Below are 25,108 nucleotides of genomic sequence, written 5' to 3'. Positions count from 1 at the left end.
GCTGATGTTTTATGTTCTTATACGATGGTAGCCATTGTAGAATCTCCCTGTTTAGAAAAAGTACAGCTAGCAGACTATTAAGACTTGTAAACTCTGACGGTTGGACAAAGACAACCCTTTTTTGCGGACTAAGCCAAATTGCAGCAGGAGTTGTAGCATACAGTAAAATGGGAGATTATTATACTGTGGCTTTGTACATACTGCTTGTTAAACCTGTTGTTTATAGAAAGCTTCAGGCTGATTGGTTGGCTTACACCTGTTCTGTGGGTTAGGACAAAGATCTTACTGTAGGTATTCTTTGACCATAAACTTTTTTTTAACAACTCAGCTGTTCCCGTATTGTGATTAAAAAGTGGACATTTCAATATTAGTAAATCAGCTAACTCTTAGGGTAGGACCAATAACAAACCATCCACTATCTTAACTATTTTTTTAAAGCTTACCACATTTTAAACCAGTGAATATATTTTAACAAACTTATTAAAATACATGGTAAAATTGATCATCATTTGGCACTAAGATTAAGTGTCTTAGCTGTCTGGCTAGCTATCCCTCCCATGTCTTTTTCAAACAACATACGACACGTGCTGTTAGGGTTGTACGCTGTCTTCATAAGTTACATCTGAAAAAAGCAGCTGTTATGTGCAGAATATCATTTAATGGTTGCATCACCAGTGTAGTCCATGTGGAGATTTGCTTCTTGTTGAAAGACTCACATCAGCCACGGACTCAGAGAAAGGCCTCGTTCACCACCAAAATCATCTGTTATTTTTTTGCAATAAATGGCTGACTGAAATAGGGGTTACTACACTACAGTGCTCTACAGCTCTAGCTAACTATTATTGTCATTAGTGATTAATCTGACAATTATTTTCTTTTTTCATCGAGTATTGTTTGGTCCATAAAATATCAGAAAATGGTGAAAACTGTTGATCACAATTTCCCAAGATGACACCCTCAAATTTTTTGTCCCAACCAGTCTACAACACAAAGAGATTTAGTTTACTGTCATAAAGAAGCCAGAAAATATTCACATTTGAGAGACTGGAATCAGAGAATCTGGAAATTTTCTTCTTAAAAATGACTTAAAAACAATTAATTGATTATGAAAATAGATGGTGATTAATTTAATATTTTGCAGCTAATTGATTATTGCAGCTCTACTGCAACTGCAACACTAAGTCATGTGCCACACCACTGGCCTCACAAAAAATATGAATGTGTATATTTATTTATTATTTTTTGCGGTTATAGACAATGCTGTGCCTTTTCTTGTAGCTTGTAGCCAATAAAATGTGTCATGGCAATTTTTTTCCAATTCCACTTTGACAACAATGAGGGACAAGAATAAAATGTCTTACAGTATTGTCACACGTAAATGCTCAGAGCATGTCACACACATACGCACATACACGGAGTCAACCCTGTAAGCATGCGCATCCAACAGTTAACAGAAGGCTCTCTTTATACTCTCTTTCTGTGTCATATCCTTATCTGGTATCCCTTGTTCTGTTAATGTTCCCACAGGCCAAGGCTATTTGCTGTGTCTTATTATCTGGTATCTCCTGTTCTGCTAGTGTTCCCAAAGGCCAAGGCTGTGTAACACATCTTCATGCATTCTGTGTACACACTGTAGTCAGTAGTTTTACCACAGGTCTTCTGTCTCGGCCTTTTGTAAGCTTGACAGTGAACACCAGCCTTATAAATAATAAAGTTAAATATGGTACAGGTCATACGTGGTAACACGTTAAGAGTAAGCCAATAGAACTATATTAGCAAACATGATTATATGGGCACACAGATTATAATTAACAGAAATTCCCTTCACAAGTGTCAGGCAGATGACCTGGCCAGCCAGCTGATTGGCTAGGAATTATTATTGTTCTGAGTAATCAATCGCTTTTACTCCCCGAAGCGATGTAGTTCTAAGTTGTGAAAGCAGCAGTGTTTCTTTTGCTCTGGAGTCAACAAGGCCTAAGGTGTGTTTATATTTAGGACAGGTCAAGGTATCTGTGCGGACGTGATGATGAAAGGTGCATAGCCTCAGGTGAAGCGGAGGGTGTAATCCCATGAATCTATGGTTGTTTGTTGGGAAGATTCTGTCTGTGAAGGCATAATTAGACTCAGTGCTGAAGGAGATCAGGAGGGAAAAGGGAGGAGGAGAGGAGAAGAGGTAGAGGTGTATGTGGTTCAGGGAGCTGCTCTAATCGTCTTTGTCAACCTCCCACCGCAGTGTCAAGTTTCATATCGGCTCACTGTGGTCTTACCAAGGAGCAAGAAGGCCTCAGCGGGGTGGAGTTGGTTCACGGTGTGTGCCCACACACAGGCGCCTGGGAGAACTTGGGGCCAACACTGTGCGCACACAAACACACACACAGACAGAAACGTAAATACACGCGAAAGCTTTGTCGCAACCAACATCGGTGTTGTGAATGTAAATGACTGTGGAGGTGAGCCAGTGAGCGGCAAGGCCACCCTGGGTGTGCTCTGTGTTTCTTTGTTCCCTCTGTCAGTGCCATTCAGAAGCTCCGCTGCTTGCCCTGGGCCAGTCCTGTGTGCATAACACATCACCACTCGGCTAATTCAGGCCAGAATCAGTATCACTTCAGTCACCATGTGCAATGCATGTACAGGAATTTGTCTTGTTGATAACTTTCAGACAAAGAGTTGTATCAATCTAAAATGGCATGTAAACTGTATTCCTTTGTCAAAAGTAAAAGGGTTAAACTGAATTTCTATGCGCTGACTTTCCTCAACATCTCTACTCATAAAAAAAATAATAAAATGGTATGAAGTGATTGTTAGGCTTGTGAGCAGTGACCAAGGCATCAGGAAAATATATAATGCTGAGTGCAGCACAGTGGTCTGTAAATAGAGTTTGTTGACATTAGTATATAGCCAGATTCATCACAGAACCATTGCCAATCCTCAGGAGCACCCTTACCAAGCTAGCCTCTGCCCAAATGCACTTCATCTCCCTGCCTCACTGTGTGTCAACACAAATAGATCCTGGAATAGGACTTTTATCATTATGAACAAAACTGTAGCCCCCCTTCACAACAACACTAATGCATAATTCCATTCATGCAAATATTCATAAATAAAATAGGACCGCTTTCAGAGTGATAATGCGGGGCCATGAATACTGATGCTGACGTGGGAGTTGGGTTATAAGGCTAGTCGTCCATGGACAATTGAATTCTCTATCTGCGGCACATAAAGAATTTCTGTTTAACATGATTCAGGATGTATTACAACTTCAAAATCTGATAATGAGACGAACAAAATGAGTCATGTGATATGAATTAAATTAGCTGACTTTATGGTGCGGCGAATGCACATTTTGCTGTCATGGCTGTAGCAAACAATCTGCATCTAGCCTAGCTCTTTGATAAAAAAGGATCTAATTAGGGATCTTGTATTTAACAAGTTAATTAATTAGGCCATTGTGCTACTGTCTAGGTGACTCTGCTGCTGTACCAAACAAAGACCCTCTGGGCTGAAATCTGAAAGGCCCAATGCATCATTGCAGAGTGGCGCCCCCTGTGTTCCAGTGACCCTCTAGTCTACTGGCTTTCTTTGCATAGTGATATGTTGGACTGAAGATAATTTTCTCTCTCTAAATTGTTTTGTGGGCTTTTGTTGCAAGGATTGACAGTATATAACAACATAACATGATTTACTTTTTGTCTGTGAAAGATTTATGTACATTTTTAATGTTTGCGAACTTTTGAGTAAAACAAACAATTGTCTGACAAAAATGTACAATGCTCATTTTTATCTACAAGTCAAACTGTTGTTATTTTTAACTTCACCTTTTTCAAACAGTGTATCCCAAAAGATTTTGTTAATCTGCCATCGCTCACATTTTAGGGACGATGACGACATCAATGACGTTGCCTCCATGGCCGGGGTGAACCTGAATGAGGAGAGCGCCCGAATCCTGGCCACTAACTCAGAGCTGGTGGGAACGCAGATCCGCTCCTGTAAAGACGAGGCCTTTCTCCACCCAGGCCTACTACACAGACGCATTCTGGAAACAGGTGAAAAAAGATTACCCCACTGCTCATATATAGCAGCACTGTCAAAGGTCTTTATTTAGATGGTCAAGCATCTGTAACACATTGCTATTGCAGTGAGAGAACACAGGCCTGTCAGTGAAGGAGAGCGGTTACTAGTGGTTTCAGGGGACATGCCACCATGTTGAGGGTGTGACAACAACAGGGAAGCTTTTTAATGTTATCTCCCTTCTACCGCCCCTCTTCCCCAACCAAAAAGAAAATCTTGTGCTTTTTGAAAATCCAGGCCAGGCTGTATCACTGATGAAATCACTATCTGTTGTCTTTTATGTTTGGAACATATTGTTTCTGCACTTATGGTGTCATCACTAAAGACAGTTTTGATTTTCTCTCCTCCAGTGGTTCGGGCCAAGCCTTTTCTTGTCTGGCCTCTGTTTAAATTTGATACACTTAACAATTCTTTCACCTCCTTTAATGAATTCTTCAGTGGCTGTCTGAACTCACTGGACCCCAGGCACATGCATAAATACTTCATGGGCTTGTCTTTTGAAGGCTGGCTGTCAGATTGTCCTCTGGACTAAAGGAACAGGGTTTAGAGGAATGAGACTTGGCAGCAAGATTTTGATTCTTTATCTCTTTTTAGTGGATCCTGACACACTGATAGCACACAGCAAAATGTGTGTTAATCAATACAATTGGGGAGGTCTTTGTTTGGTGGATCACATTAGAGAGAGATCGTGTCATCATCATTGCCCTTTTATACCACTAACAGTAAAATGGTAAATTTTATAGCTTGTGATACACTTTAGGCTCTTGCTGCTCGGTTTAGCAAACCTGTGAAAAGGATAATGAGTGTTACTACTCGAAATAAAACTGTCCTCAACATCTCTCCCATGCGCGTCAGATCAAAAAACGCACAGCGTAATTCCACGTGACGGGGAGTCTCGCGCCCTCGTCTCATTTTATCTCAATTAAAGTATCTTCTGTGTAGCAGGGAGGCCTGGAGGTCATGTTTCGTTACGTGGTACCTCGGCATGGTTGTTATCCCTTCACCTTGGGGCACAAGGCATGTTTAAAAATGTAAATCTTTCCTTCAGGGGGTGCACAGCATGGTGCAGGGTAGGAAGGCCAGAGCGCCCCCTGCTGGGGAAGTGGCACTTGTTCGACTTTGTTGTGTCAGTGATTGGCCTTACCGCACTCCCAGCTGACAGCAGTCCGAGGGAGACTCCCCTGGCCTGCCAGCTCCACTCAATCAGAAACACTCGGCTGCTCCTCCTCACTGTACAAACACCTAGTTCGACCCTTTTCTCTGCTCCCTGATTCTCCATTGAAGCTGCCCCTTGAACCCTCCTGTCCTCTGTCAGTCCCCACAAATAGGAATCTGCCAGGGCTAGATTAGGCAAGTTCCCATACTTTCCTCTGCCTTTCAGGGATTTTTTTGCCCAAATATTGAATAGAATAACAGGGCCTGATCATCTCTTTCTGTCTACCTTTCTGTGCTTTTTTCCTTCTCCTCTTAATGCCCACTTTTTGTATTGTATCAAAGGAGATAGTCTTTTTTCTCATTTTCTTTTGTCTTTTGTCTTTTTTCTGTTCCTCATTCTCTGTCTTTTTCATGGGTTGAATTCAGGAGAAAAGACTGATTCCCTTCCTCACTCTTCTTCTTTAGGTTTCGGTCTTAGCCTGTTTCTGTGCATCTCTGTCTCTTGTTAGTGCTACATTCAAGTTATTTCAGATTTACCATAAATACTGCTGCTAACTGGGAAAAACCATTCACACTAGCCTACAAGTTGCAAAGTAGGGTCTGTGGATTTTCTTTTTTGTAGGCTCCAGCATCACCTACTTGACATCATGCGTTACAGAGGTATGCTAAAATAGTCAGTAAATACTGCATTGTGTTGCCTGATGTCATCAGTCCAAGTTAATAAAAATGTAAAATCTGAAAAATCGGATCAAAATTATTCAAACTAATACAATGAGTACTAGTTAGGAAAAGCAAGAAATGTGTGTTGCGCATTGTGTTTTTATGCCTAACTTTAAATCTTAATCTATTTAAATCTATTGCTAAAAATGTTGGCATACCAATGAGTTAAACGTGCATGCTTCCAGACTGCAGCATTGAGATGTCTTTCCTTTCTCTCGTTTCTTGGAGATACTCCAATGATACATAATGGAAACACTGAAAAATCACAATTTCCAACAACTTCACCTTGTTCAATAAAAATCAAAAACAAGCCTTTGACAAAGGAGGAAAAAACAGTGACAAAGACTAGTGGAAGCCCAGAGTGAACCTTGACTGAATGCCTACCCATTGTTAAAGATCAGCAATGAAATCTGTCTTTGTTTCCACTGGTCAAGCTAACGGTATAACTTAGTACATCAAAATTTGTTACCAAAGCTTGTCAATCAACTATTTCCAGAAAAATGTAGGTACTCTCCGTCAGTTTGAATCAATTCATCATATTGAAAGGCCGACTCTGAGCAGACTTGGATATATGTGGGAATTATACTATTCAAAAAACAGAGGGTGGTAAAGCTGTGTGTCATCTGCATAGTGATGGAAAGCTAAGCAGCATAGGATAGGACCTAGGATGGACCAACCCGTGTTTCGAATGTCACTTCTAATAATGTGATCGACTATGTCAGAGGCAGCACTGTGTCCAAGAGGACTATGATAACACAATGACTAGAATTGACCATGAGGAAGAGGTCATTTATAACTTAAGGTAGGGGAGGCACTCAACTGTAAATGGATTTTCCCAGTATGTGGTTTTAGTCAGCAGTCAGCGGTTGGCAGAGATTGACTTTTGAGGAACTTGAAGCTGCACTAAGTGATTATCTGACTATTAGAGGGCGTGGAGGCTGCTTGGAGTGACTTGCAATTGGTCTTAAAATTGGAGGACCTAATATCTCAAGGTGAATTCAAACTGATAATAAGCTCTATGGAACATGATGCCATTAGCACCTGTTCTTGTTTTAACTGATTCACTGCTTGGACCCTTCTTGGATGTTTTTTCTGGATGCTGTTTTTTCATTATTTTTATTTATTTTTGTGGTACCATGTTGAGTTGTTCTGTGCTGTGATTTGCCCTTTCTGCTTGTTAGTCAGATCACACTTGAGAATAAGATTCAGAATCTCCAGGTGTTTTTACATGGTTTAATAAAAAAAGGTGTATGTGTCTGTGCATATGTGTGTTAAGGGTATATTGACAGAGTTTACAGAATTTATGGAACTGAATACTGTAGGACTTTAGGATTGTGTGAATTTCTAGAAATGAATTCTCACAGTTTTCACTGCTTTCTGGTATAGTTGACTAGATGGCCGATCTAAATTTCAAAGAAAAGTTGGAGCTTGTCACCGTTCCACTTACGTGCTGCTTTTCTGCACTCCCTCAGGGCTCTGTTGTTGTCATTTAACCAGGGGAGCTTGAAGCTTAGATTTTTAAAATTTGAGAAGGGCAAGAGAGTCAAGAATTGGGGAGCAGGTGTCACTGAATAAAGAAATAAGCTCCTCTGTGTTGAGTTCAGGAGAATGAGCCTAAATAGTGCAGGTGTTGGAAGAACTTGCTGCCAGTGGAAGTTTTAGAAAGCGCAAAGAATATAAAATTTTAGAAGCAACAAGGGTATAGAAACATCACATACAACTGCCTTATGACAGACAGCCAAAGATCATACATTCCAAGTTGCAGAGAGTGAAAAAATAAGATACAGTATGGTTTTGTGTATGAGTAGGACCATTAACAAGATAAGCAAGATGAAAAAATCCAACCTAGTACATAAATTCATTGAAAAAACATTTGGCCATCATATGAATATGAAAATCACCAATAATCAAGGCTCTGTCAAAGTTTTGCATCACAAGGTATTGGAGGTCTAGAAAGACTGTGAGATAATCTCTTTGTGTATTCCTGGCAGACAGTGCATTAGGGTAATTAGAATAGGATTCACTTCACTCACTTTAATTAATTACACCTCAAAGCTAGAGAAGATATAAGAAGGTAAAAGACGGCATTTAAAATGTTTTTTTAAAAACCACTGCAAGATCCCTGTTAGTAGGAATGTAACAATCCATTCAGGCAACATTTCACTTCTATCCATGGCACTGGGCTCACTGTTTAATATTATAATTTTGAGCAAAATCTGAATGAAGACAATTATGATTAAAAAAAAGTGACTTCATTTGAGGGAAAATTAATAACATGTTCAAAGTATTAACAGAATAAAGGTTCTGTAAATTAAATGTTAAACATTTTACTACATTTTATGTCCAGCTCAAATAAAATTTAAGACTAATCTCATCCACGCATTCACCAGCGTAGTGCGGGACCCTCTAATTACTGCTCACTCTGATCTGACATCCATGCTGTTGTTGCTCGATTGGAGTGCAGTGTTTGACACAGTTTATCACAACATACTTATAACTGGCTGGAGTCATATACTGCTATCCCTGGTTCAGCATTATGATGGCTTGTTTATCAGATAAAACACAGTGTGTAATCTATAACAATATTATATCTTAAGTTTCCCCACTGAAGTTTGGTGTTCCACGGGGCTCACTCTTTGGTCCATTGCTTTTCCATAAACAAGATGCAGCTTGGTGATACCATCCATACATATGGTATTATCGCTGTTATGCTGATGACACACAGCTGTGAATTAAATCCTTCACAATATATGAAGGAAATTCCACCAGCGCTTAGACACTGGTGGTGATGATGAGGAATAGAGAACTTGATGTTGGGATGTCTTTGTGTAAGGGAAACTTCTAATCAGAGACCAGGCAATTCATGGTTGAGGTAGCGAAGGGGTGGACTTGAATGACACAGAATGACAGGTGAATGACAGCAGAGAGAGAATACTTTTAAAGTTTGACAGCTTACAAACAATTGGCTAATGGCGAGCATGTCAGATTATGATTGGTTGAAAACAGGAACGAGCTGTTGGAGCTTAGGAGATAGAGGGAAAATGCGCTAGTGACTTAGAAAGCATGCACAAAGTGATAGTCCAAATTGCCTAGAACACTGTGGCTTGAATACTAACAAAAAACTGATGACATGACAATATGTAACACCTTCTTAAACATCTTTCCCGTCTCTCCGTGCTCTACCAAAAATGAATTATAAACCAGTTAAAATGATGTAAACAGTTCTTTTTGCAGGTGTACAGTAATGATCTGTATTGATACAAGCTGAAGAATGTGTTCTCTCTCATAGAGACGTGGTTCTCTTTCATTCAATCCATTAAACTTTATCTGAAATATTAATGTTCCTCAATGATCCTGTTTTTCAAGAAGCAGAAGCCTGTTAGTGTTTTTCTCTTACCTTTTGACATCACCACATGTATTTTCGCTCTAATTATCAGGCTACTAGGGCTTCCTCCATCCATTTCAAGGCATGAGCTGGTCGAGGAGTATATGTATTGTACAGCTGATTTAAATAATTGGTGTGGTTTACTTAAAAGGGTGCCAGAGAGAAAATTATGTTAATGGCATAATTTAAAAGGAAGTCGAAAACAGAAAGTAACCCTACCAAAGTCTGTCCTCTTTTCTTCTGTTACAACTTCAGATGAGTTTCGCTCCAAGGAAACTAAATTATCCTTCTCCTTCGAATGGAGATGGTCAATGTCGTTTACGCACATGAAGGAGCTTAGCCAGTAAAGCCACACTGGAATTTGCACTAAGACTGTGAAGCAAATTAACTTTTCTGTGTGATGCGTACTATTTCTGGGAATTAATTGCACTTACTAATCCAGAGTGTTTTTCTGAGTGAATATGTGTGTGCGCCTGTGTGTGTATTTGTGTGTAAATGCGTTATGGGGTAGGGAAGATCCTGTGTGTGTAGGAGAGGAGTTTAGTGTGTGTGTGTGTGCGTGTCTTTCTGTTTGCATGTGTGTGTGTTCCTCAGTAAAGTATCTCTCTGCTTGCCTAGTTCTTGTTTTCTTGTCAGTCCACTTATTCTCTACCTGTTTCCATAGTGACAAGAATATTTTTAGGTCACTGTGATCACTGACCTTTGACCTCCTCACTATTGCTTTCTTGTACTCTTGCTGATCTAGCCATCTGTACTCGGTGTTCATGTAGAAAAGGGCTGAATGTCTAAAATATATTCTAAGACAAGATAAATACGAAAGAGAAAAGATAAGATAATCTTTAAAATTCTAAAAAAACAAAACATAATAAAAAACTTCGTTCCTTTTATACACACATACATTATATATACTGTGAGTACCTTTCACAGTACATTTCACAATTTAAACGGGTACTCAGTACGCAATATGTTTGGTATAAGACCAGAGTGAGATTGTGAGGGTTTTATTTGTTGATATTTTTAATTTCACTCACTATTGCAGCGTGATGAGGTCACCATTAAGATATTCTGTTTTACTGAAAGTAGAAGCCATGTGACTTCATTTCATGGAGGCTTTATATTTGCTGTGTGTAGTATTTAGACATCAGTTAATAAATACCAGATTAACTGGGCTTGAGGTGTCATGAAATTGGTAGCATCAACTTTTAGTCAACTTTAAGAAAACTGAAAAGTGAAACTTTTTTTTTTTTAAATAAATGCACAAACAAGGATACACAGTGACATAGATTCGAAGAACCACTCTTTATTTTCACCAATGTTCTGAAAAGTGAAATAAAATTCAGCATTTTTATTATGGCAAGTCAAAGCGTCTCCTGGGACCACCAACTTGTGGTGCTGGGGTCGGCTGAGATCTGGACATTTGAAGGCAGATCGTGACGCTTGAAGTTCAGGTGGAACTTCCACCATAATGCATTTTGCCATTTAAATATTGTCACTGAAATGACCAGAGGCACAAATAAGTAACAGAACAGATAACTGATAAGGTAATTGAATACCTGGGCTTATGGATAATGTAATAGCGCTGTTTTTGCTGTATTTTAGATGCGTGTTGGATTAAGCTTGCCTCCCAAATAATGAGGTGCGCTCCAAAACCCGATTGGCACATGCCAGTTTTGTTGACCTGCCCCGACGGCACACATCACAACTAAGCCAATAATGGTTAGTTTAGTGTTTGTTTTAACATCTGCAGTTACACAATTTACGTAATAGCCAGTGGCTAATCCAGCTGCCGCCCACACTCCCTTTAAACGGTTTGTTCCACCAGATGGAGCGCATCTATAGCTAACCGTGATCCCATGAGTGAACGTGTGAGTGAGTTTCACCTGCAGTTCATACAGTAGAGGTGCTTCGCATCTAAAAATATTACATTCATAAGAAACTGACATCTACATTCACTGCCATGAATGAGGGAATAAAAAAGGATGACAGTTATCGTGTTTTGGTGCCATCTGTGCTTTTTCTTTCGCGTACAGGCCCAAAATTGTCCCCCAGTAAATGTTTAGAGATTCTTCTACAAGTTCACATCCCTACTTTGGAAATTATGTATAATTATGGTAAACAAACAGGATCATTATTGAAAGGAATGGCAGGCTCTATCAGCCTGTACAGTGCATTTTATAATGGTGCCACAAGGTCAGATTTATCAGGAAAGCTGTTGCATCGCTTTACTGCACAAGGGAATGTTGCTTTACGACACCAAAAAAGAAAGAGGTTGCTATAATTACAGCGCAAACAGAGGTAAAGCTAAAGAGTTTCAATGGCAGATGGTGAGAGGAGTGAAAGGCTGTTGGGAAAATCACTTCCAATATGTTTATCCTCTCCAGGAGAGAGACAGACAAAACCAACATGCTCAGAGTGATGTCAGCAAGGGAAACAGAGGGGCAAGAAGCAACATCCTCTTCAGAGCAGGATCCAGCAAGGTTTTAGGGAAAATATAGTCTTAATTCTGATAAGCACTATCACTAATAACATCACTAGAGCAAGGCATAAGCAACCAGTCTTCTCAAGCATAATATCCCAATTAATGTGACAGTGATTTTTGTGTTGATTTTTAGAAATACTTCAAGTTTCATCTTAAGCCCTGTTCAGTATCACAGATGCTGTCTCAGTAAAAACAGATGGGTGGATTCACTCCATCTATGCATTGTCATCACACCCAGAATGTTATGTGTGGTTTACCTAGATTCCACTAGTCTGCTGCTCAAAATTTAAAAGTTTACCCCCTGATTAATAAAACAATTACAACAATTCATACTGATATGTATATAGGCTGTTTAGCCATGGTCCTTCTGTAGCCAGCTATGCAGATAATTAGTCTACTGTCTACTACAGAAAACGATCTCACCTAAATCTGCTGGAAGCATCACCCCTCTGTCTGATTAACTTTTGAACATCTTTTGATGGCCTTTATTCATCTGTCTTCTGCGTACAGTTGGATAATAATTACGCTGTGAACTTGGACTTGAATAGAACTTACAGCAAAAGACACCAAACAAAGAATAAAATGGGGAAAAGTTATTTCTGACAGGAAGTGGTCCAATATTTTACAAGGATTTGAATTTGCACAGGATGATTATTACTTGGGGTTATTTTTACAGAGCATTTCACATTAGGCTGAAGACGTTGGAATTTCGGAAAAAAGTTGCTGAGATGGTGAATTTGGATGGGACTTAAATAGCGGAGATGCTCCAATAATTATTACACAGCTCCAACTCTCCTCGCAGCACTTAACACCATTCAAAGAGGGCTCATGCCTGTTTTTTTTTTTTTTTACAGACAACCCCTGTTCTGTCTCAGTGGAGAACTTTGTATGAAATTTAACAGATGGGTGTTTTGATTACTTTCGAATGCCATGTATCCATATCTGTCCTAAAAACTGAATTTGTACACGCCGCACTATACTGCTCTGATGCTCTGCCATTATGGAGATATTTAAAAAGTTTCTGGCTGATTTAATTGGCATAGGAAGCCTAATGACACCTACCACTTACACCACCTACTGTGAGTCTATAGTCAGACATGAAAAAGAAAAAAAAAATGAGTGAAGAGAGCTCAGTCCCATAAGCTGCTGAGATGGGTTGAGAGTTTCAGGTAGCCACTCCCATATCTGTAATGTTGGGAAGAAATTACAGAGATTATAATCCTGTCCGAAAGCGCACAATAAAATTTAGACATCTCATGTCAGTACTTAAAACTTGGGCGTCTTTTGGAAAAATAATCCTGTTTGAATTCAGTTTTATTCTAAAGGTGTGTGTGTGTGTGTATGTGTGTGTACTCCTTACAGCTAAGAAGTTTGGAGTCACAGAGGTCCCCATGGAGGCTGTGACGTTCATCTCTCACGCCACACAATCACGGCTACGCACTGTAGTGGAAAAGGTTTCTACCATCGCACAGCACCGACTTGACTCCTGTAAGGTAAGGCTAACACACACGCACACACACATGCATGCGCACACACACAACGTGCATGCACACAAAAACACAATCATGCTGTTAACACAAACATGTAAGAGTTTGTACGAGAATCCTTTTTGTACCCTTACGTTGATAAATAGCTCAGACTTTTTAGTCAGTCAGTCAAAACTTTGGAGGTAAAAAAAAATCCTCACCTGTCTGCGTACATCAGCGTGCCTTTGTCGTTATTGGTGACTTTAACTCTCTTAGCCCTTGAATGTAACTATGTAACCACATTTAATTGGTTTACATTAAAGCACAAATCCATCCCAACCAAAAACCCCAGCGTTGTTGAGAGAACTGGGGGGGAACTTTGATAACGTGTTTTTCCTGACACGGAGAAGGGAGGATGAAGAGGAGGAGGAGGAGGGAGGAGGAGCGGCACCACAGCTGTCCCCATCTTGTTTTGTGCTCCTTCTTTTCCTTCTCTCTTGTTCTTTTTTTGTGGTTCTGTAAATGAGGCATGTGAGAGGCGTGAAGCTCTGTGAAGCCACTCTGTTGACATCAGCAGAAAAAAAAAGAGAAAGACGAAAAAGACAAAGCGGCCCGAAAGAGCGACAGGGCTCCGGCAGCAGCGGCAGGAGCTACGGCAGGAGTGCAGGCTCAGCGCTGCAACAAAGCTGAGGGAGGGTGGATGAGAGAGGCGGCGGGAGGGGGGGGCGCTGGCGATGTGCCTCCTCTGATGTGTCTTTATGCTCTGTGCCGCTCAGCTTCTCACATCTGCACACACGGAAGCGTGTGCACACACCGACCTGACACACGCACATGCTGCACACACACGCTGACACTGACACCAACACACCCTTGGATGGCAGTGATATTGAGATGAAGTGCGAGAAGGGGAACAGAGCTGCAGATATAGACACACACACACACACACACACACACACACACACACACACACGTGAAAAAGAACATGATCCTATCAACTTTTTTATGGCCCACAAAGTTATTGTTTTTCCCTTTAAACTTACCTTGCCATTGCCCCAATTGGAGACAACACACCATTTGCAGAGAGAAGCATTGTGTGTAAATTAAAAAAGTTAGAGTGTGATGTGTTGCGTTGTCAAAGATGTGGAGAGTGGTACATTTATTTTTTGTATATTTAATCATTTTTATTTAGTACAGTTTTACATCTACATTTCTTTAAATTTGCTAAAGTGGCTCACAGACTGTAGGATTTTTTATTAGGTCTTTACTGAGACATACAGTAACATAACAAAGAACACACTTTATTTTACTGGCACTCAACCTATAAAATTAACCAGTTTAATTGAAAATGTATGGGAGCATAACAACTCTATGCTAATTATGTACACTGACTGATTTAAACACATCAAACAATCAAACAGTAATTGTTCCAGCTGATGTAACTGGCTTTGACTAATGTGATGTAAAGCAAGCTGTTCAGTTTAAAAAAAAAAAAAAAAAAAATCATCTTTGAATAACTAAAACATAAAAATAACCTCTCACCACAACCATGCTACTGTGCAAAAATGACACTATGCTTAACTCACCCAACATATTATGAAATAAGGTGGCTTCCATCCCTGACATTTAATGCATCAGTGTTAGTTTTATCATGACAGCCTGGAGGAGTTAGGAAGAAATACAAGCTCCCAAGTTAAACACGAACATAGATTTAGAAATCATAATGAAGTACATCATTATGCTATTCACAGCAATCACAAAATTAATATTGGTTATTAAGATACTTAATTATCTTCTCAACAAGTGGGGCTGTTAGAAATGATTAGAGGTGTTGCCTCTATTCTTGATTGCGTTAGAAAAACACTTGTCATATTTTTCACCAAGACGCTCGCCACTGACAGGCGTGGAGCTAGCACTAACTAGTTTTCCACTCACCTTCACACGTCCACGCCAGTGTTTTGTCTTGCTCTGTATTTCTTTGCCATTCACTTTCTCTCTCTATTTTCTCCTTTGTGTCTTTCTCACTTGCTATACCTTTCTGGCCTTTTCTCTCCTTCTTTGTATCACACTGTGTTACCTCTCACTTCAGTGGCTGACAGTGTTTCCATACATTACCAAAGCAGAGGGTGGCATAAGAAATTACATTCACTTTGAGACCACAATCTTAGAAGAGCTGAATATCTATTTCCAGTGGTGTTCTTCATTTACTTTTGTTGCCCATCCTCCTAAGTGCGTGACAGCAGTTGCTTCATAGTGCCACTAAAATTGCACTCTGACTCTTGGGGCCACTTAAATAAGTTTTTCAAAACTAGGGTAATTGTTGAACTTGGGACATTTTAATCATTTTTTCACTGTAGATGTCTTGGTTTCTCTCGCAGTGTAGTAAGAAGTGAGATTTTGTTTCTATAGTATTGGATGATAAAACAAGCACAGCCTGGCCTTCCTCTGTGTTTCTTCATTTTGTACTAGTCATGTTGGCCACTTTTTCTGCCATTGTGCTCTCTTTGAGATTTGGTAGTTTCTCTCCACCAAGTCCAGTAATTTTCTTTCTGTTTTGAAATGATTTGGTAGGCGCAGATAGACGGAGAGTTTTCCTGAAGCTCTGGTATTTGTAGCCAGAGCTTCACAACCAGCAGGTATATGGGACTCTGACCTCTGTTCAACTCTTGGCGTTGTAGTGATTTTCTCTCTCCCTCTGTCTGTCAGGATGATGAGTGCTATGAGCAGTCTGCAGACGTTCGCTCGCAGCTTCGCTTCTTTGAGCAGCTGGAGAGAATTGAGAAGCAGAGGAAGGACGAGCAAGAGCGAGAGATCCTGTTGAAAGCCGCTAAAGTAAGTTACTATCAACATCTTGCCATCTGTATGTGTGTGTGTGTATGTGTGTGCATCTTGGTATGTCCTAACAGAATGTACATGTGTTTCATGTGTGTATGTGTGCGAATATGTATCTAAGTGTGTGGTTAGTTTTATGTTTACTTGTGTGTACATACATGATTTGGTGTGTGTGAATGCTCTAGAGTGTGTGTGTGTGTGTGTGTGTGTGTGTGTGTGTGTGTGTAAATGTGTGTATGTGACTGTGTGTGTGTGCTGAATGTGCACGTGTGTGTGCTGCTCTTGTGCAGGCCCTGACAGATGAATTAGAGTGTGACACCAGTGGATGGAGTAACCTCCCTGTGTCCTCTCAGGCTCCTGGCCCCAGGGCTCCTCTGTCCTGCCTCTCCCTCCCTGGACACAGCAAGGGGTTTTGGGGGGGATCACCATGCAACCCCATACTGCCCCCCCACTCCACCCCTCCCCATTCTCATCCTGAAAGCCCTCTCCCTGTCAGCTCAGGTAGAACAGAGCGGATGAGAAAAAAATTACAGATTTCAGGTGTCTCAGAGATGCCAGCAGGGCATCGCTCATTTCAGGTTGAATTTTTTAAGCAATAATCTTCCTGTCCACTTTGCTAACCTCTATGACTAACTGATTTAACCCAGTAGTGATTCAGCGGACACCTGGTTCATTAAAGCGTTTACATTTGGTGGTCTAAACACATGTTTTCTAGCAAATCTTTCTTGGGCAGTAATCCTCTGTGCACAGGAAGTGGTGGTGCCTACATTTGTGTCAGCAGCTACAGGAGTTAGTTTAGAACAAATAGAAGAACAACTGGGTAGGTAACATGAACAGTGACCATCATTTCTGAGCAAAGACAGTGCCACTGACAGAAACTAAGTGCTATGTGGCACTCATAAAGCAAAAAATAAACGCGGCAAGAGTAAACATGCCATCCCCTACAAATGATGCAGTCCCATTCTGTGCCCATCAGGTAGTTTTGAAGATGCTAAAACATAATGGTGCAATATAGCATTTACCCAAATTTTATACATTTCAGTCAGCAGTGCCTAAGATATTATGTGTAACGGACAAAAAAAGCAAACAAAATCCAGTTCATGATTGGCTCCAGATTTTATTGAGGACAAAAAAAGAAAGTCATACAGAAAGTGCAGTAGATAGGCCAGCACAGAGCTGTTTGTTTCATTTTGATTAAATATTGGTAAAAGTAAGTAATCGTGAGCATACCAGAGCATTCTTCAAGAAAAAAAATGCTTAACTTAATAATTTCTTTGGCTTGGTCCAAAGAACAACTGTTCAAAAAAGTATTTTTTCATTGCTATTTATTTTGTTTATTTATTTATTGCTTGGAAAGTCGAATGCCTTGGAACACCTTTTTTTTTCAAAAAAGCAACAATCCCAAACCAAAGAGCACCTTCCGAAAATGCCCCCATACACCAAAGCCCAAAGCACTCTTTACCATATCTTGTTTAAAGTGATATAGTTCTATTTTAAAGCAGCTTCCAGCCCAGGGAAACAGCGAAATCATTGTGTTAACAAAAGATTTAAGTGGCCTATTATCCTTCCAAAAATTCATTTATGTTATGCATGGTTGTTTTCTAAGAGTAGGCAGCACTCATCCAGCTGATGTGTCAAATATTGTGAGTGTCGTAAAACCACAAATAACCTGCGTAGTTCTAGAGATGCTGCCTGTCTGTTCTTTGTGTTCTGACTTTTCTGGATTTATGGTCGACTTAGATATTATATACCTATAAGTGTGCAATCTCTATGTCTCTTTCAGTAGACAAGACAAGTCTGCCATTTTTCAGAAACAGGATCAAAAAAAGTTCCTGAAATTTGTAAAGATCGCCACTGACCAAAAAAAAAAAAAAAAAAAAAAAAAAGAGAGAGAGAAAGAAAGGGAATCTGCAAATGAAAATGCCCTGCAGTGCAACATTAGCAGAAAGCTAGGTTAATTTAATTAATTTTGAATGGAGCCAAAGTCGCACAGTAAAGATTCTCATTGCGGTACACCTTACCGTCTTAATTGCATTATTACGCTGCGGCCCTGCCATGCAGGATATTAGAAAATCCTCTTGCTGATTAACACTGGCCACACAAACCTGCTTGGCCATGACCTGCCTGCTTTTTTCTTTAGAGAAGAGGGACTCCTCTTTTCTCCTCTGAGGAGTTTCTCAGGCTTGAACCTCCTCCTTGGATGTGAAAAAAGAAATTGCTTTAGCAGTAAACGGCACTGTAAACTGCTTTGTTAAAAAGGGAATTTGGAGGGTTTTAGACTCTGCTGTGCCACTTCCCAGTTCTGCATGGTTGGATAGTGTATTTATTTATTTATTTATTTATTTATAGCGTGAAAAGCTCTCTTCATTAAGAGGACAAGAAGTTTTACATATTTTTAATTCTGTCCAAGTTCTTGTTGAAACCTCAGGGCTGTTTGGGTAACAAAAGCCACGCTGAGGATAGTTTGACTTCACTGCAGAACCTGTCTGTGGCTTTTTGGTCTATGAAGAAACCTGGAAACCAGATCGTTCACCAAAGAAAGTATACACATAAATATACAGTCTTACAACGTTAAAGTAATTTTTCTACTTTTTCTCTGTTTATAACATAAAATTGCACGTTATTGTTCCCCTAGAGGAAATGTAGGTGTCAAAGCAGCATTAAGTACCGAAAAAGCAGTAAAATAAAATAGGTAACATAAGCAATACAAATAAAAATATAATCCTATAAAACTAATGGATCTAAACTAATGGATTTTTTTTTTCTAGTATAATTCTAAGGATGTAGGAGTGTCTATTACATCTGTTGTCAAATTATCTAATTTAAAGGGAAAATCCACCACAAAAACATTAAATGCTGTTCAACAAACAGCTATTGGTGATGTACTTTGCATTGCAAGGATTCTTTGTTGTTGGCTGGTTTATTTTTCTCAATCCCATGAATAATTAGAGAAAAATTTTCAGCTGTCTGAAATATCATCAGTGACGTCAAGTTTCAGTGTTAACCCCTCAGAATTAAACAGCCAGGGCTTCTTTCTGGATCCATTTTGTTTTGATGTCCAGTAATTATACAGAGATAAATCTAGCACAAAAGAAGCAAAGTAGACCAGAATGTAATTCAGCCAAGACATGTCATTTATGTATCGGGTGCAACTTACTTTCTCTCAGTTTGCAACAATATCTACCAAGTTATTTAGCATGACAATGGATATTTGGTGCATTTGAGGGATACCAAATACTGATCCAATAAGAGAGCTTTTTTAAAAATTATTATTATAAAAATTATTAAATATATATATTAAAAAAATGCATTAAATTTAAATGTATTCCAGAGCAGTTTATTTAAACTGTAAGTCAAGTAGGCTCCAAATAAAAACAGGTGTAGGAGTGCAAATTGCCATGGCTCATAGTAATGACACTACAATAGAATTTTCTAATTCTCATTTTACTGCAATACTGGCACAAGCCACAGTGGCGCTATACCATATAATCAGCACAATGCATCTGGAAAATCACTGCTGAAGAAGAGTAAAACCTCTGTGTTCACTAACTTCAGCCAGGCTCACAGATACCCCTTTTCCACCAAAGAGGTTCCAGGGCTGGTTCGGAGCCCGTGCCTTACTTAGCACCGGTTCTTTGTTTTCCCCCACCCAAGCACTGGCCAAACTGGTTCCAAATCGGTTCCAGGCAAGCACCAACTTCATGCAGGGGCTAAACAGGAGCCAGAGAAAGAACCGATGACACGACCCACGATGTCATTGGTGGGCGGGGCCACAGACCCAAACAGGGACAGCAAACGCTATAAACGTATAGCTAAACGTAGTCGTCGTTCGTTCCGACCACAAATACAACGGTTGGCCAGCAATAATTGTGTTTTTCGACTCTGGATCGCAATGTAGTCTTATAAAGACACGAGCAGCACTTGCATCACTACAATGAGGTCGTCCATGTTTGTTATTGTGATTTTGAGCGAGCACCTTGTGCACCCACGTCATCAAGTTTTCCGCTGACGTGGCTCTGACTTGGCCCCGGTTGGCTCTTGGCCGATGGAAAAACAAACCAGTTCTTTGTTGGAACCAGTTAAGCACTGGCTCTAGCACCAGCACCGAACTAGCACCAGGTTCTTTTGGTGGAAAAGGGGCAAGAGTGAGAGAAAGATCATACGAATACTACATGTGTGTCTATTGCATATTGGTACGTGGATTGGTAACGTCAGTCCAATATCTGATCCGTGACTTGTGTCCGGATCGACATCCAATATCAATATCCTGGTACATAATCGTATTCCACCTTCAAGAACTTGTAAAGCAAAACACTAAAACCACAGGATGAATATATTTGCAATTAACGGAAGAGGGAGAACAGTTTACTACCACTGGTTTCAACATTTGAGAAAATGTTTCCACAGGATATCTAATATCATGGTGACTCACATACAGTTTGATGAAGCAAGTTCACGCCTGTTGTCTGGGGGGTTTAAGAAGGCATTCCAGGAAATGTCATCACAACACAACTCCTGGAGTGCACCAATCACGGTTTGATGATGCATAGTAGCGTCATTCGTGTATCCGAGGGTGGAGTTTTTCTTTAAGCCTATTAATTAAGTCGGCCTGGATAAGTGCGTCAGCTAAATGCCCAAAATGTAAATGTAATCAAGTGGCAAACCTCAGCACAGCGCACCCCCTCACCCTCCAACAAAGCTGGTCAGTATCTAGCACCCAGTATTTGCCCCTTTCTCCCCTCTGTTCTCTCCAGTAAGGGAGAAAACCAGGGCAGCTGACAGAAGAGATGTAAAGCATGCCAGTGGCACCGCTGCCCTTTGTAAACAGTCCATCTGTACCTACCCCTCCCACTCTTCCATCCCTCCACCCTCCCCGCTTGCCTCTCTCTCCTGCCAGAGCGCCTGCTAATTTGACCTCTTGAATAAGAACTTACTAAAATAATCCCCCCCCCCCACCCCACCCCCCACCCACACACACACACACACACACACACACACACACCTCCCACCCCCACCCCTCCCCCTCATCCTTTGCACCGTCCATTTAAAATATGACTCAAGTCTTGAGGGATGCTCTGGCCGACCGGAGGGCAAACACATTAGTCTTAGTTGAGATACCGACTAGTACGTGAACCGCCTGATATATTTAAAGCCAATTAGCGAGGAGGAGGCCAGGAGGAGGCCAGGAGGAGCAGCTCTCTGTCCATAAGACAGAGAAGAGGAGGAGGAGAGGAAGAAGAGAGTGAACAAGAATTGAGCCAAGGCCCAATGAGTGGGAAGTCGCCAAAACAAGCGAGGTGACAGGCGAGAACTGATAGTTTTAATGTTGGGAGGAGAAAGAAACTGAAATATGAAATTTATTTTAACACCTCATGATGCATTTAGGCATACGATACGATTGGATAAAATAACAATAATTGTCACAGCAGGCGTTTTTTTGTTTTAGCCTTGATAAATGTTTTCATATACCTCCATAATATGTCTTTGTAAATTTGTCACGTAGAGGATGTATGCTGTCCAAGACTGCCTGGATACTTGCCAAAAGAGGGACAACAAGGGAACAGTAAAAATACAAAAAACAGGTCTATACAAAAAGGATTCTGCACAGACCTCACTTGATTTTGGCTATGCTGGCAAATAAAGCAGTAACAATCACGTCCACATTCACAAAATAACTGTATCCAGTTAGGCCGTAGTGCGATGAACTGCCAGGATCGCCTGCAGTGGTCACCCGTACATTTGGCTGTGTGGTGAAGGATTCCCAGGGACAAGTACATTCACCCAGATCTCGGCTCCTGATTAAAATAGAAGTGCTGTGTTGTTACGCCAGGGACACACACACACACGCACACACACACACACACACACACACACACACACAATGCAACGGATAAGCACACCGACTCACAGTGACACACACACAGCCGCTGCCACTGAAACTCGGCAACATCCCTTGCCCTGTGTGTGTGTGTGTGTGTGTGTGTGTGTGTGTGTGTGTGTGCTGGCTCGTGTGGAATTTTTAATAACCTCTTTTGATTAGAATCCCCCTCCAGCGGCTTATTTAGGGCTGGATTTGGAGCGGGTTTAAAGGCCACTGCCCCCCGGGGGGCGCTCCATTGCACTTCTCTGAATTCAAATACGATGTCCTTGACACCCTGTATCCTGTTCCCATTTTGCACTATTTTTGCAGCGGCCGCAACAGATGAGGCATGGGGGGAGGGCTTCGGGTGGGCTCCTTAAACCAGCTGTTAACCTGTGTTTCCCCCCCTCCCCTTAACTCCACAGAGTCGCTCCAGGCAAGAGGACCCAGAGCAAGCTCGACTGAAACAGAAAGCTAAGGAGGTAAGCTGCCGCGGAGATCATTACCCTTGACATTTCCAAGACTCCAGCGTATTAATTTTTCATGCCTCACTACATATGTAATGCCATTTAAAGTCGGACTTAAAAAAGTTCGAGGAATTATTTGCGCCGATTGATCCTTGTGTGTGGAAAGTGATTTTCTGCACACTGAAGAAACCCTCCAGAACACCTCCACCTTTTTCTTTTTTCTCTTATACTTCCTTCTCTTAATCTTTGAATTTTGAGTAAGTGCTCTTCAGTGTGCCCTGTCTTGTTCTTTTTGACTGGTGGAGGTTAGGGTATAAAGTGATAGCCAGTGTATGAGTCTCCCTTTGCATCTTTATTCTGCTTAAATCCTACATCAGTGCTGCTGTCAGTTCTTTATTAAATTTAGTACAGTAGAACCAAATTACCACGATGTAAGACAAAACTCTAATATCTCTCTACCGGCTTGTTACCAGAACACATTATGGCTGAAAAGACAGCAAAACATGATGTTTTCTTCCAAACAGTCTCTCTTTGGAAACGAGCCAAATTGCAGCAGTAGTTAAGTGGAAACACAGAGTAAAAAGTGTGACTACAAAGGTTACGTCTGCTGACAGCAACAGAACTGAGTGTCTGGTGAATGAGGCTTTCAAATGCAGCGATGCACGTTCTATATTAACTATTATCATTACAAAGGGGCAAAATAAGTTATTTTCCTTTCCTAACAAATAGGCCAAGGCACTCATAAAAGCTGAGGTGTAAGTGTGGCAATGGGGAAATGTTTCAACTGATGTACTGCACTCCGAATGATAGTAGGAAGTTGCTATATTTCCCTACTTTTAAGAGAAGGTGTTGTATCGTATGAATTCCCAGTGGAGCTCAGAAAGTAGACCACTCTCCTTTTAGTGGCTGGTTAACGTTGTTTACGCAAGCGAAATAGTTCTGTCGCAGCGGAAGTTTGTGCCTTTTTGTGTGTGTGTGTGTGTGCGTGTGTGTTTACTCCAAAAGTACAAAATAACTTCACTGGGTGCTTTTGGTCCTCGCCTCACTAACAAGGATCAAGAGGATTGTGTGGAGATGCCTTAGTGTTGTCTAAGTAGGTAGTCAGATAAAACGAATACCAGTCACCTGTTGTTGTTGAGGTAGAACTTCAGCAGCAGACGTGGTTTCTTCTAACTTTCTTTCTTGCTCTTTTTAAAAAAAAAAAAAAAACCTTCATCCAGTTAAAGTTTGCTGAGCACATATGCTCTAATTCAGCAAAATTAGGGCTGCAAACTGGCTTCATTTGCCATATCATTGCTCCTCTCTCATGTGTGCATTGAAGTGAAAACTTTCATTCCAAATGGCTTGCATATGACTGAGTGTACATCTATACTTTTCCATTTTGTCTGCATTGCCCATGTTGTGCATTAGTGCACACAGGTCAGCTACAGCACTGAGCACAACGCAGCTGCAACGCCAGTCGCCTTTTGCCAATGTGAGCACCAAGAGCACAAGTGAAATTCTTTTTTTCATTCCTGCTTATGTTGAACTATGTTTGTAGGTGTGATTATGACAGCACCGTGATGTTCAACAAAATATACATACGTATCTGAAGTGTACAGGCCAACCACTGATTTTATATATTTGTTCACACTTAATTTATCACATCCTTTATTTATCGGTGGTTGTGCGTCTTGCTGTTAAAATGTCCATGCTAACACATGTTGGTGATATTGATTGATTTGCTTCACCAGAATAAAAATACTGATGTTTTCATGTTTGCTACAGCAGAAACAGCTTTGATGACAATTCTGAAGACAGTTCTGTTGATCGATCCTTCTTCAAATTCAACACGTAGAGAGGGCAGCTGAAATTGAGCTTATGGTGTTAAAACGGCCCTCCAGATTTCTCTAGTTGGATACTCGATACCCTTGTGGACAGAGAACACGCCAAAATAGTAGTTTTGGAGGGGTGATGTAGCATTTCACAGGTTTTCTCAGCCAGTTTGGGGGTTTGAACTTGCAACCTTCAAGTGACAAGCCCACTCCTCTAAACTCTCAGGCCACTGGCAACGCTCTCTCTTCCCTCCGCTCTGAGCACAGACATCTTTCGAGCAATAGCGAGCCCTGCTACAGTTCAGAACATTCACACTAGATCTCAGCCTTCCCATAAGCCTCGCATATGCAAATGAAGCAGTGTAATAGGCAGCACGATAGGTTTGCCCTGGGGGCTGTGTGATCAAAGTGGATCTCCTCCCTGTTAAGTGGCAGTCCGCTCATCATCTGGATACGGCCAGATTAGCGCCTCGCGAGGATACGCCGCATGCGCACATTCTCATTTTCATCTGGAATTTTTAGGGAGGGGGGGTTGAAATTGTTACTTTATGTAACGCTGTCTCTCTCATGACAGAGACAAGGAAGTCCCCCCTCCCCAACACCCCACGCCAACCACAACCCCTCTCTCCCCCTCTTCCACCCTCCCTCACCTCTTTCTTTTTTGCTTAATGGCCGTCGTTTCTCAGCGCCTGTGCCTCTCCGGTTTTCATCACCTGACTGGCTCAAGGGGACAGAGCTGGCTGTTTGTGTCACTGCAGAGTCTGTCGGCAGCTCACACATCTGCGCAAATTTCATCAGGATAATGAGCCCGAGCTCCTCTTCCAGGCGATGGGCGGAGGAGCCAGCCTCTGTTTAAATCCCTCGC

General features: G+C 41.0%; 1 protein-coding gene across 1 annotated transcript in view; it reads left to right on the top strand.

The window, feature by feature from the left end:
- Positions 1-25,108, top strand: part of LOC115356462 (transcription initiation factor TFIID subunit 4) — a 111,752-nt gene that overhangs the window by 39,631 nt on the left and 47,013 nt on the right. Inside the window, exons 10-13 of the mRNA XM_030047635.1 lie at positions 3,874-4,043; positions 13,170-13,300; positions 15,977-16,102; positions 22,388-22,444. Coding sequence (XP_029903495.1) covers positions 3,874-4,043; positions 13,170-13,300; positions 15,977-16,102; positions 22,388-22,444 — 484 coding nt within the window. The remainder of the gene's footprint in view (positions 1-3,873; positions 4,044-13,169; positions 13,301-15,976; positions 16,103-22,387; positions 22,445-25,108) is intronic.

The sequence above is a fragment of the Myripristis murdjan genome, chromosome 3 (genome assembly GCF_902150065.1).
Source record: "Myripristis murdjan chromosome 3, fMyrMur1.1, whole genome shotgun sequence".
Lineage (NCBI taxonomy): Eukaryota > Metazoa > Chordata > Actinopteri > Holocentriformes > Holocentridae > Myripristis > Myripristis murdjan.
The sequence above is the reverse complement of the archived record's forward strand: the minus strand, read 5'-3'. Positions and strand labels throughout refer to the sequence as shown.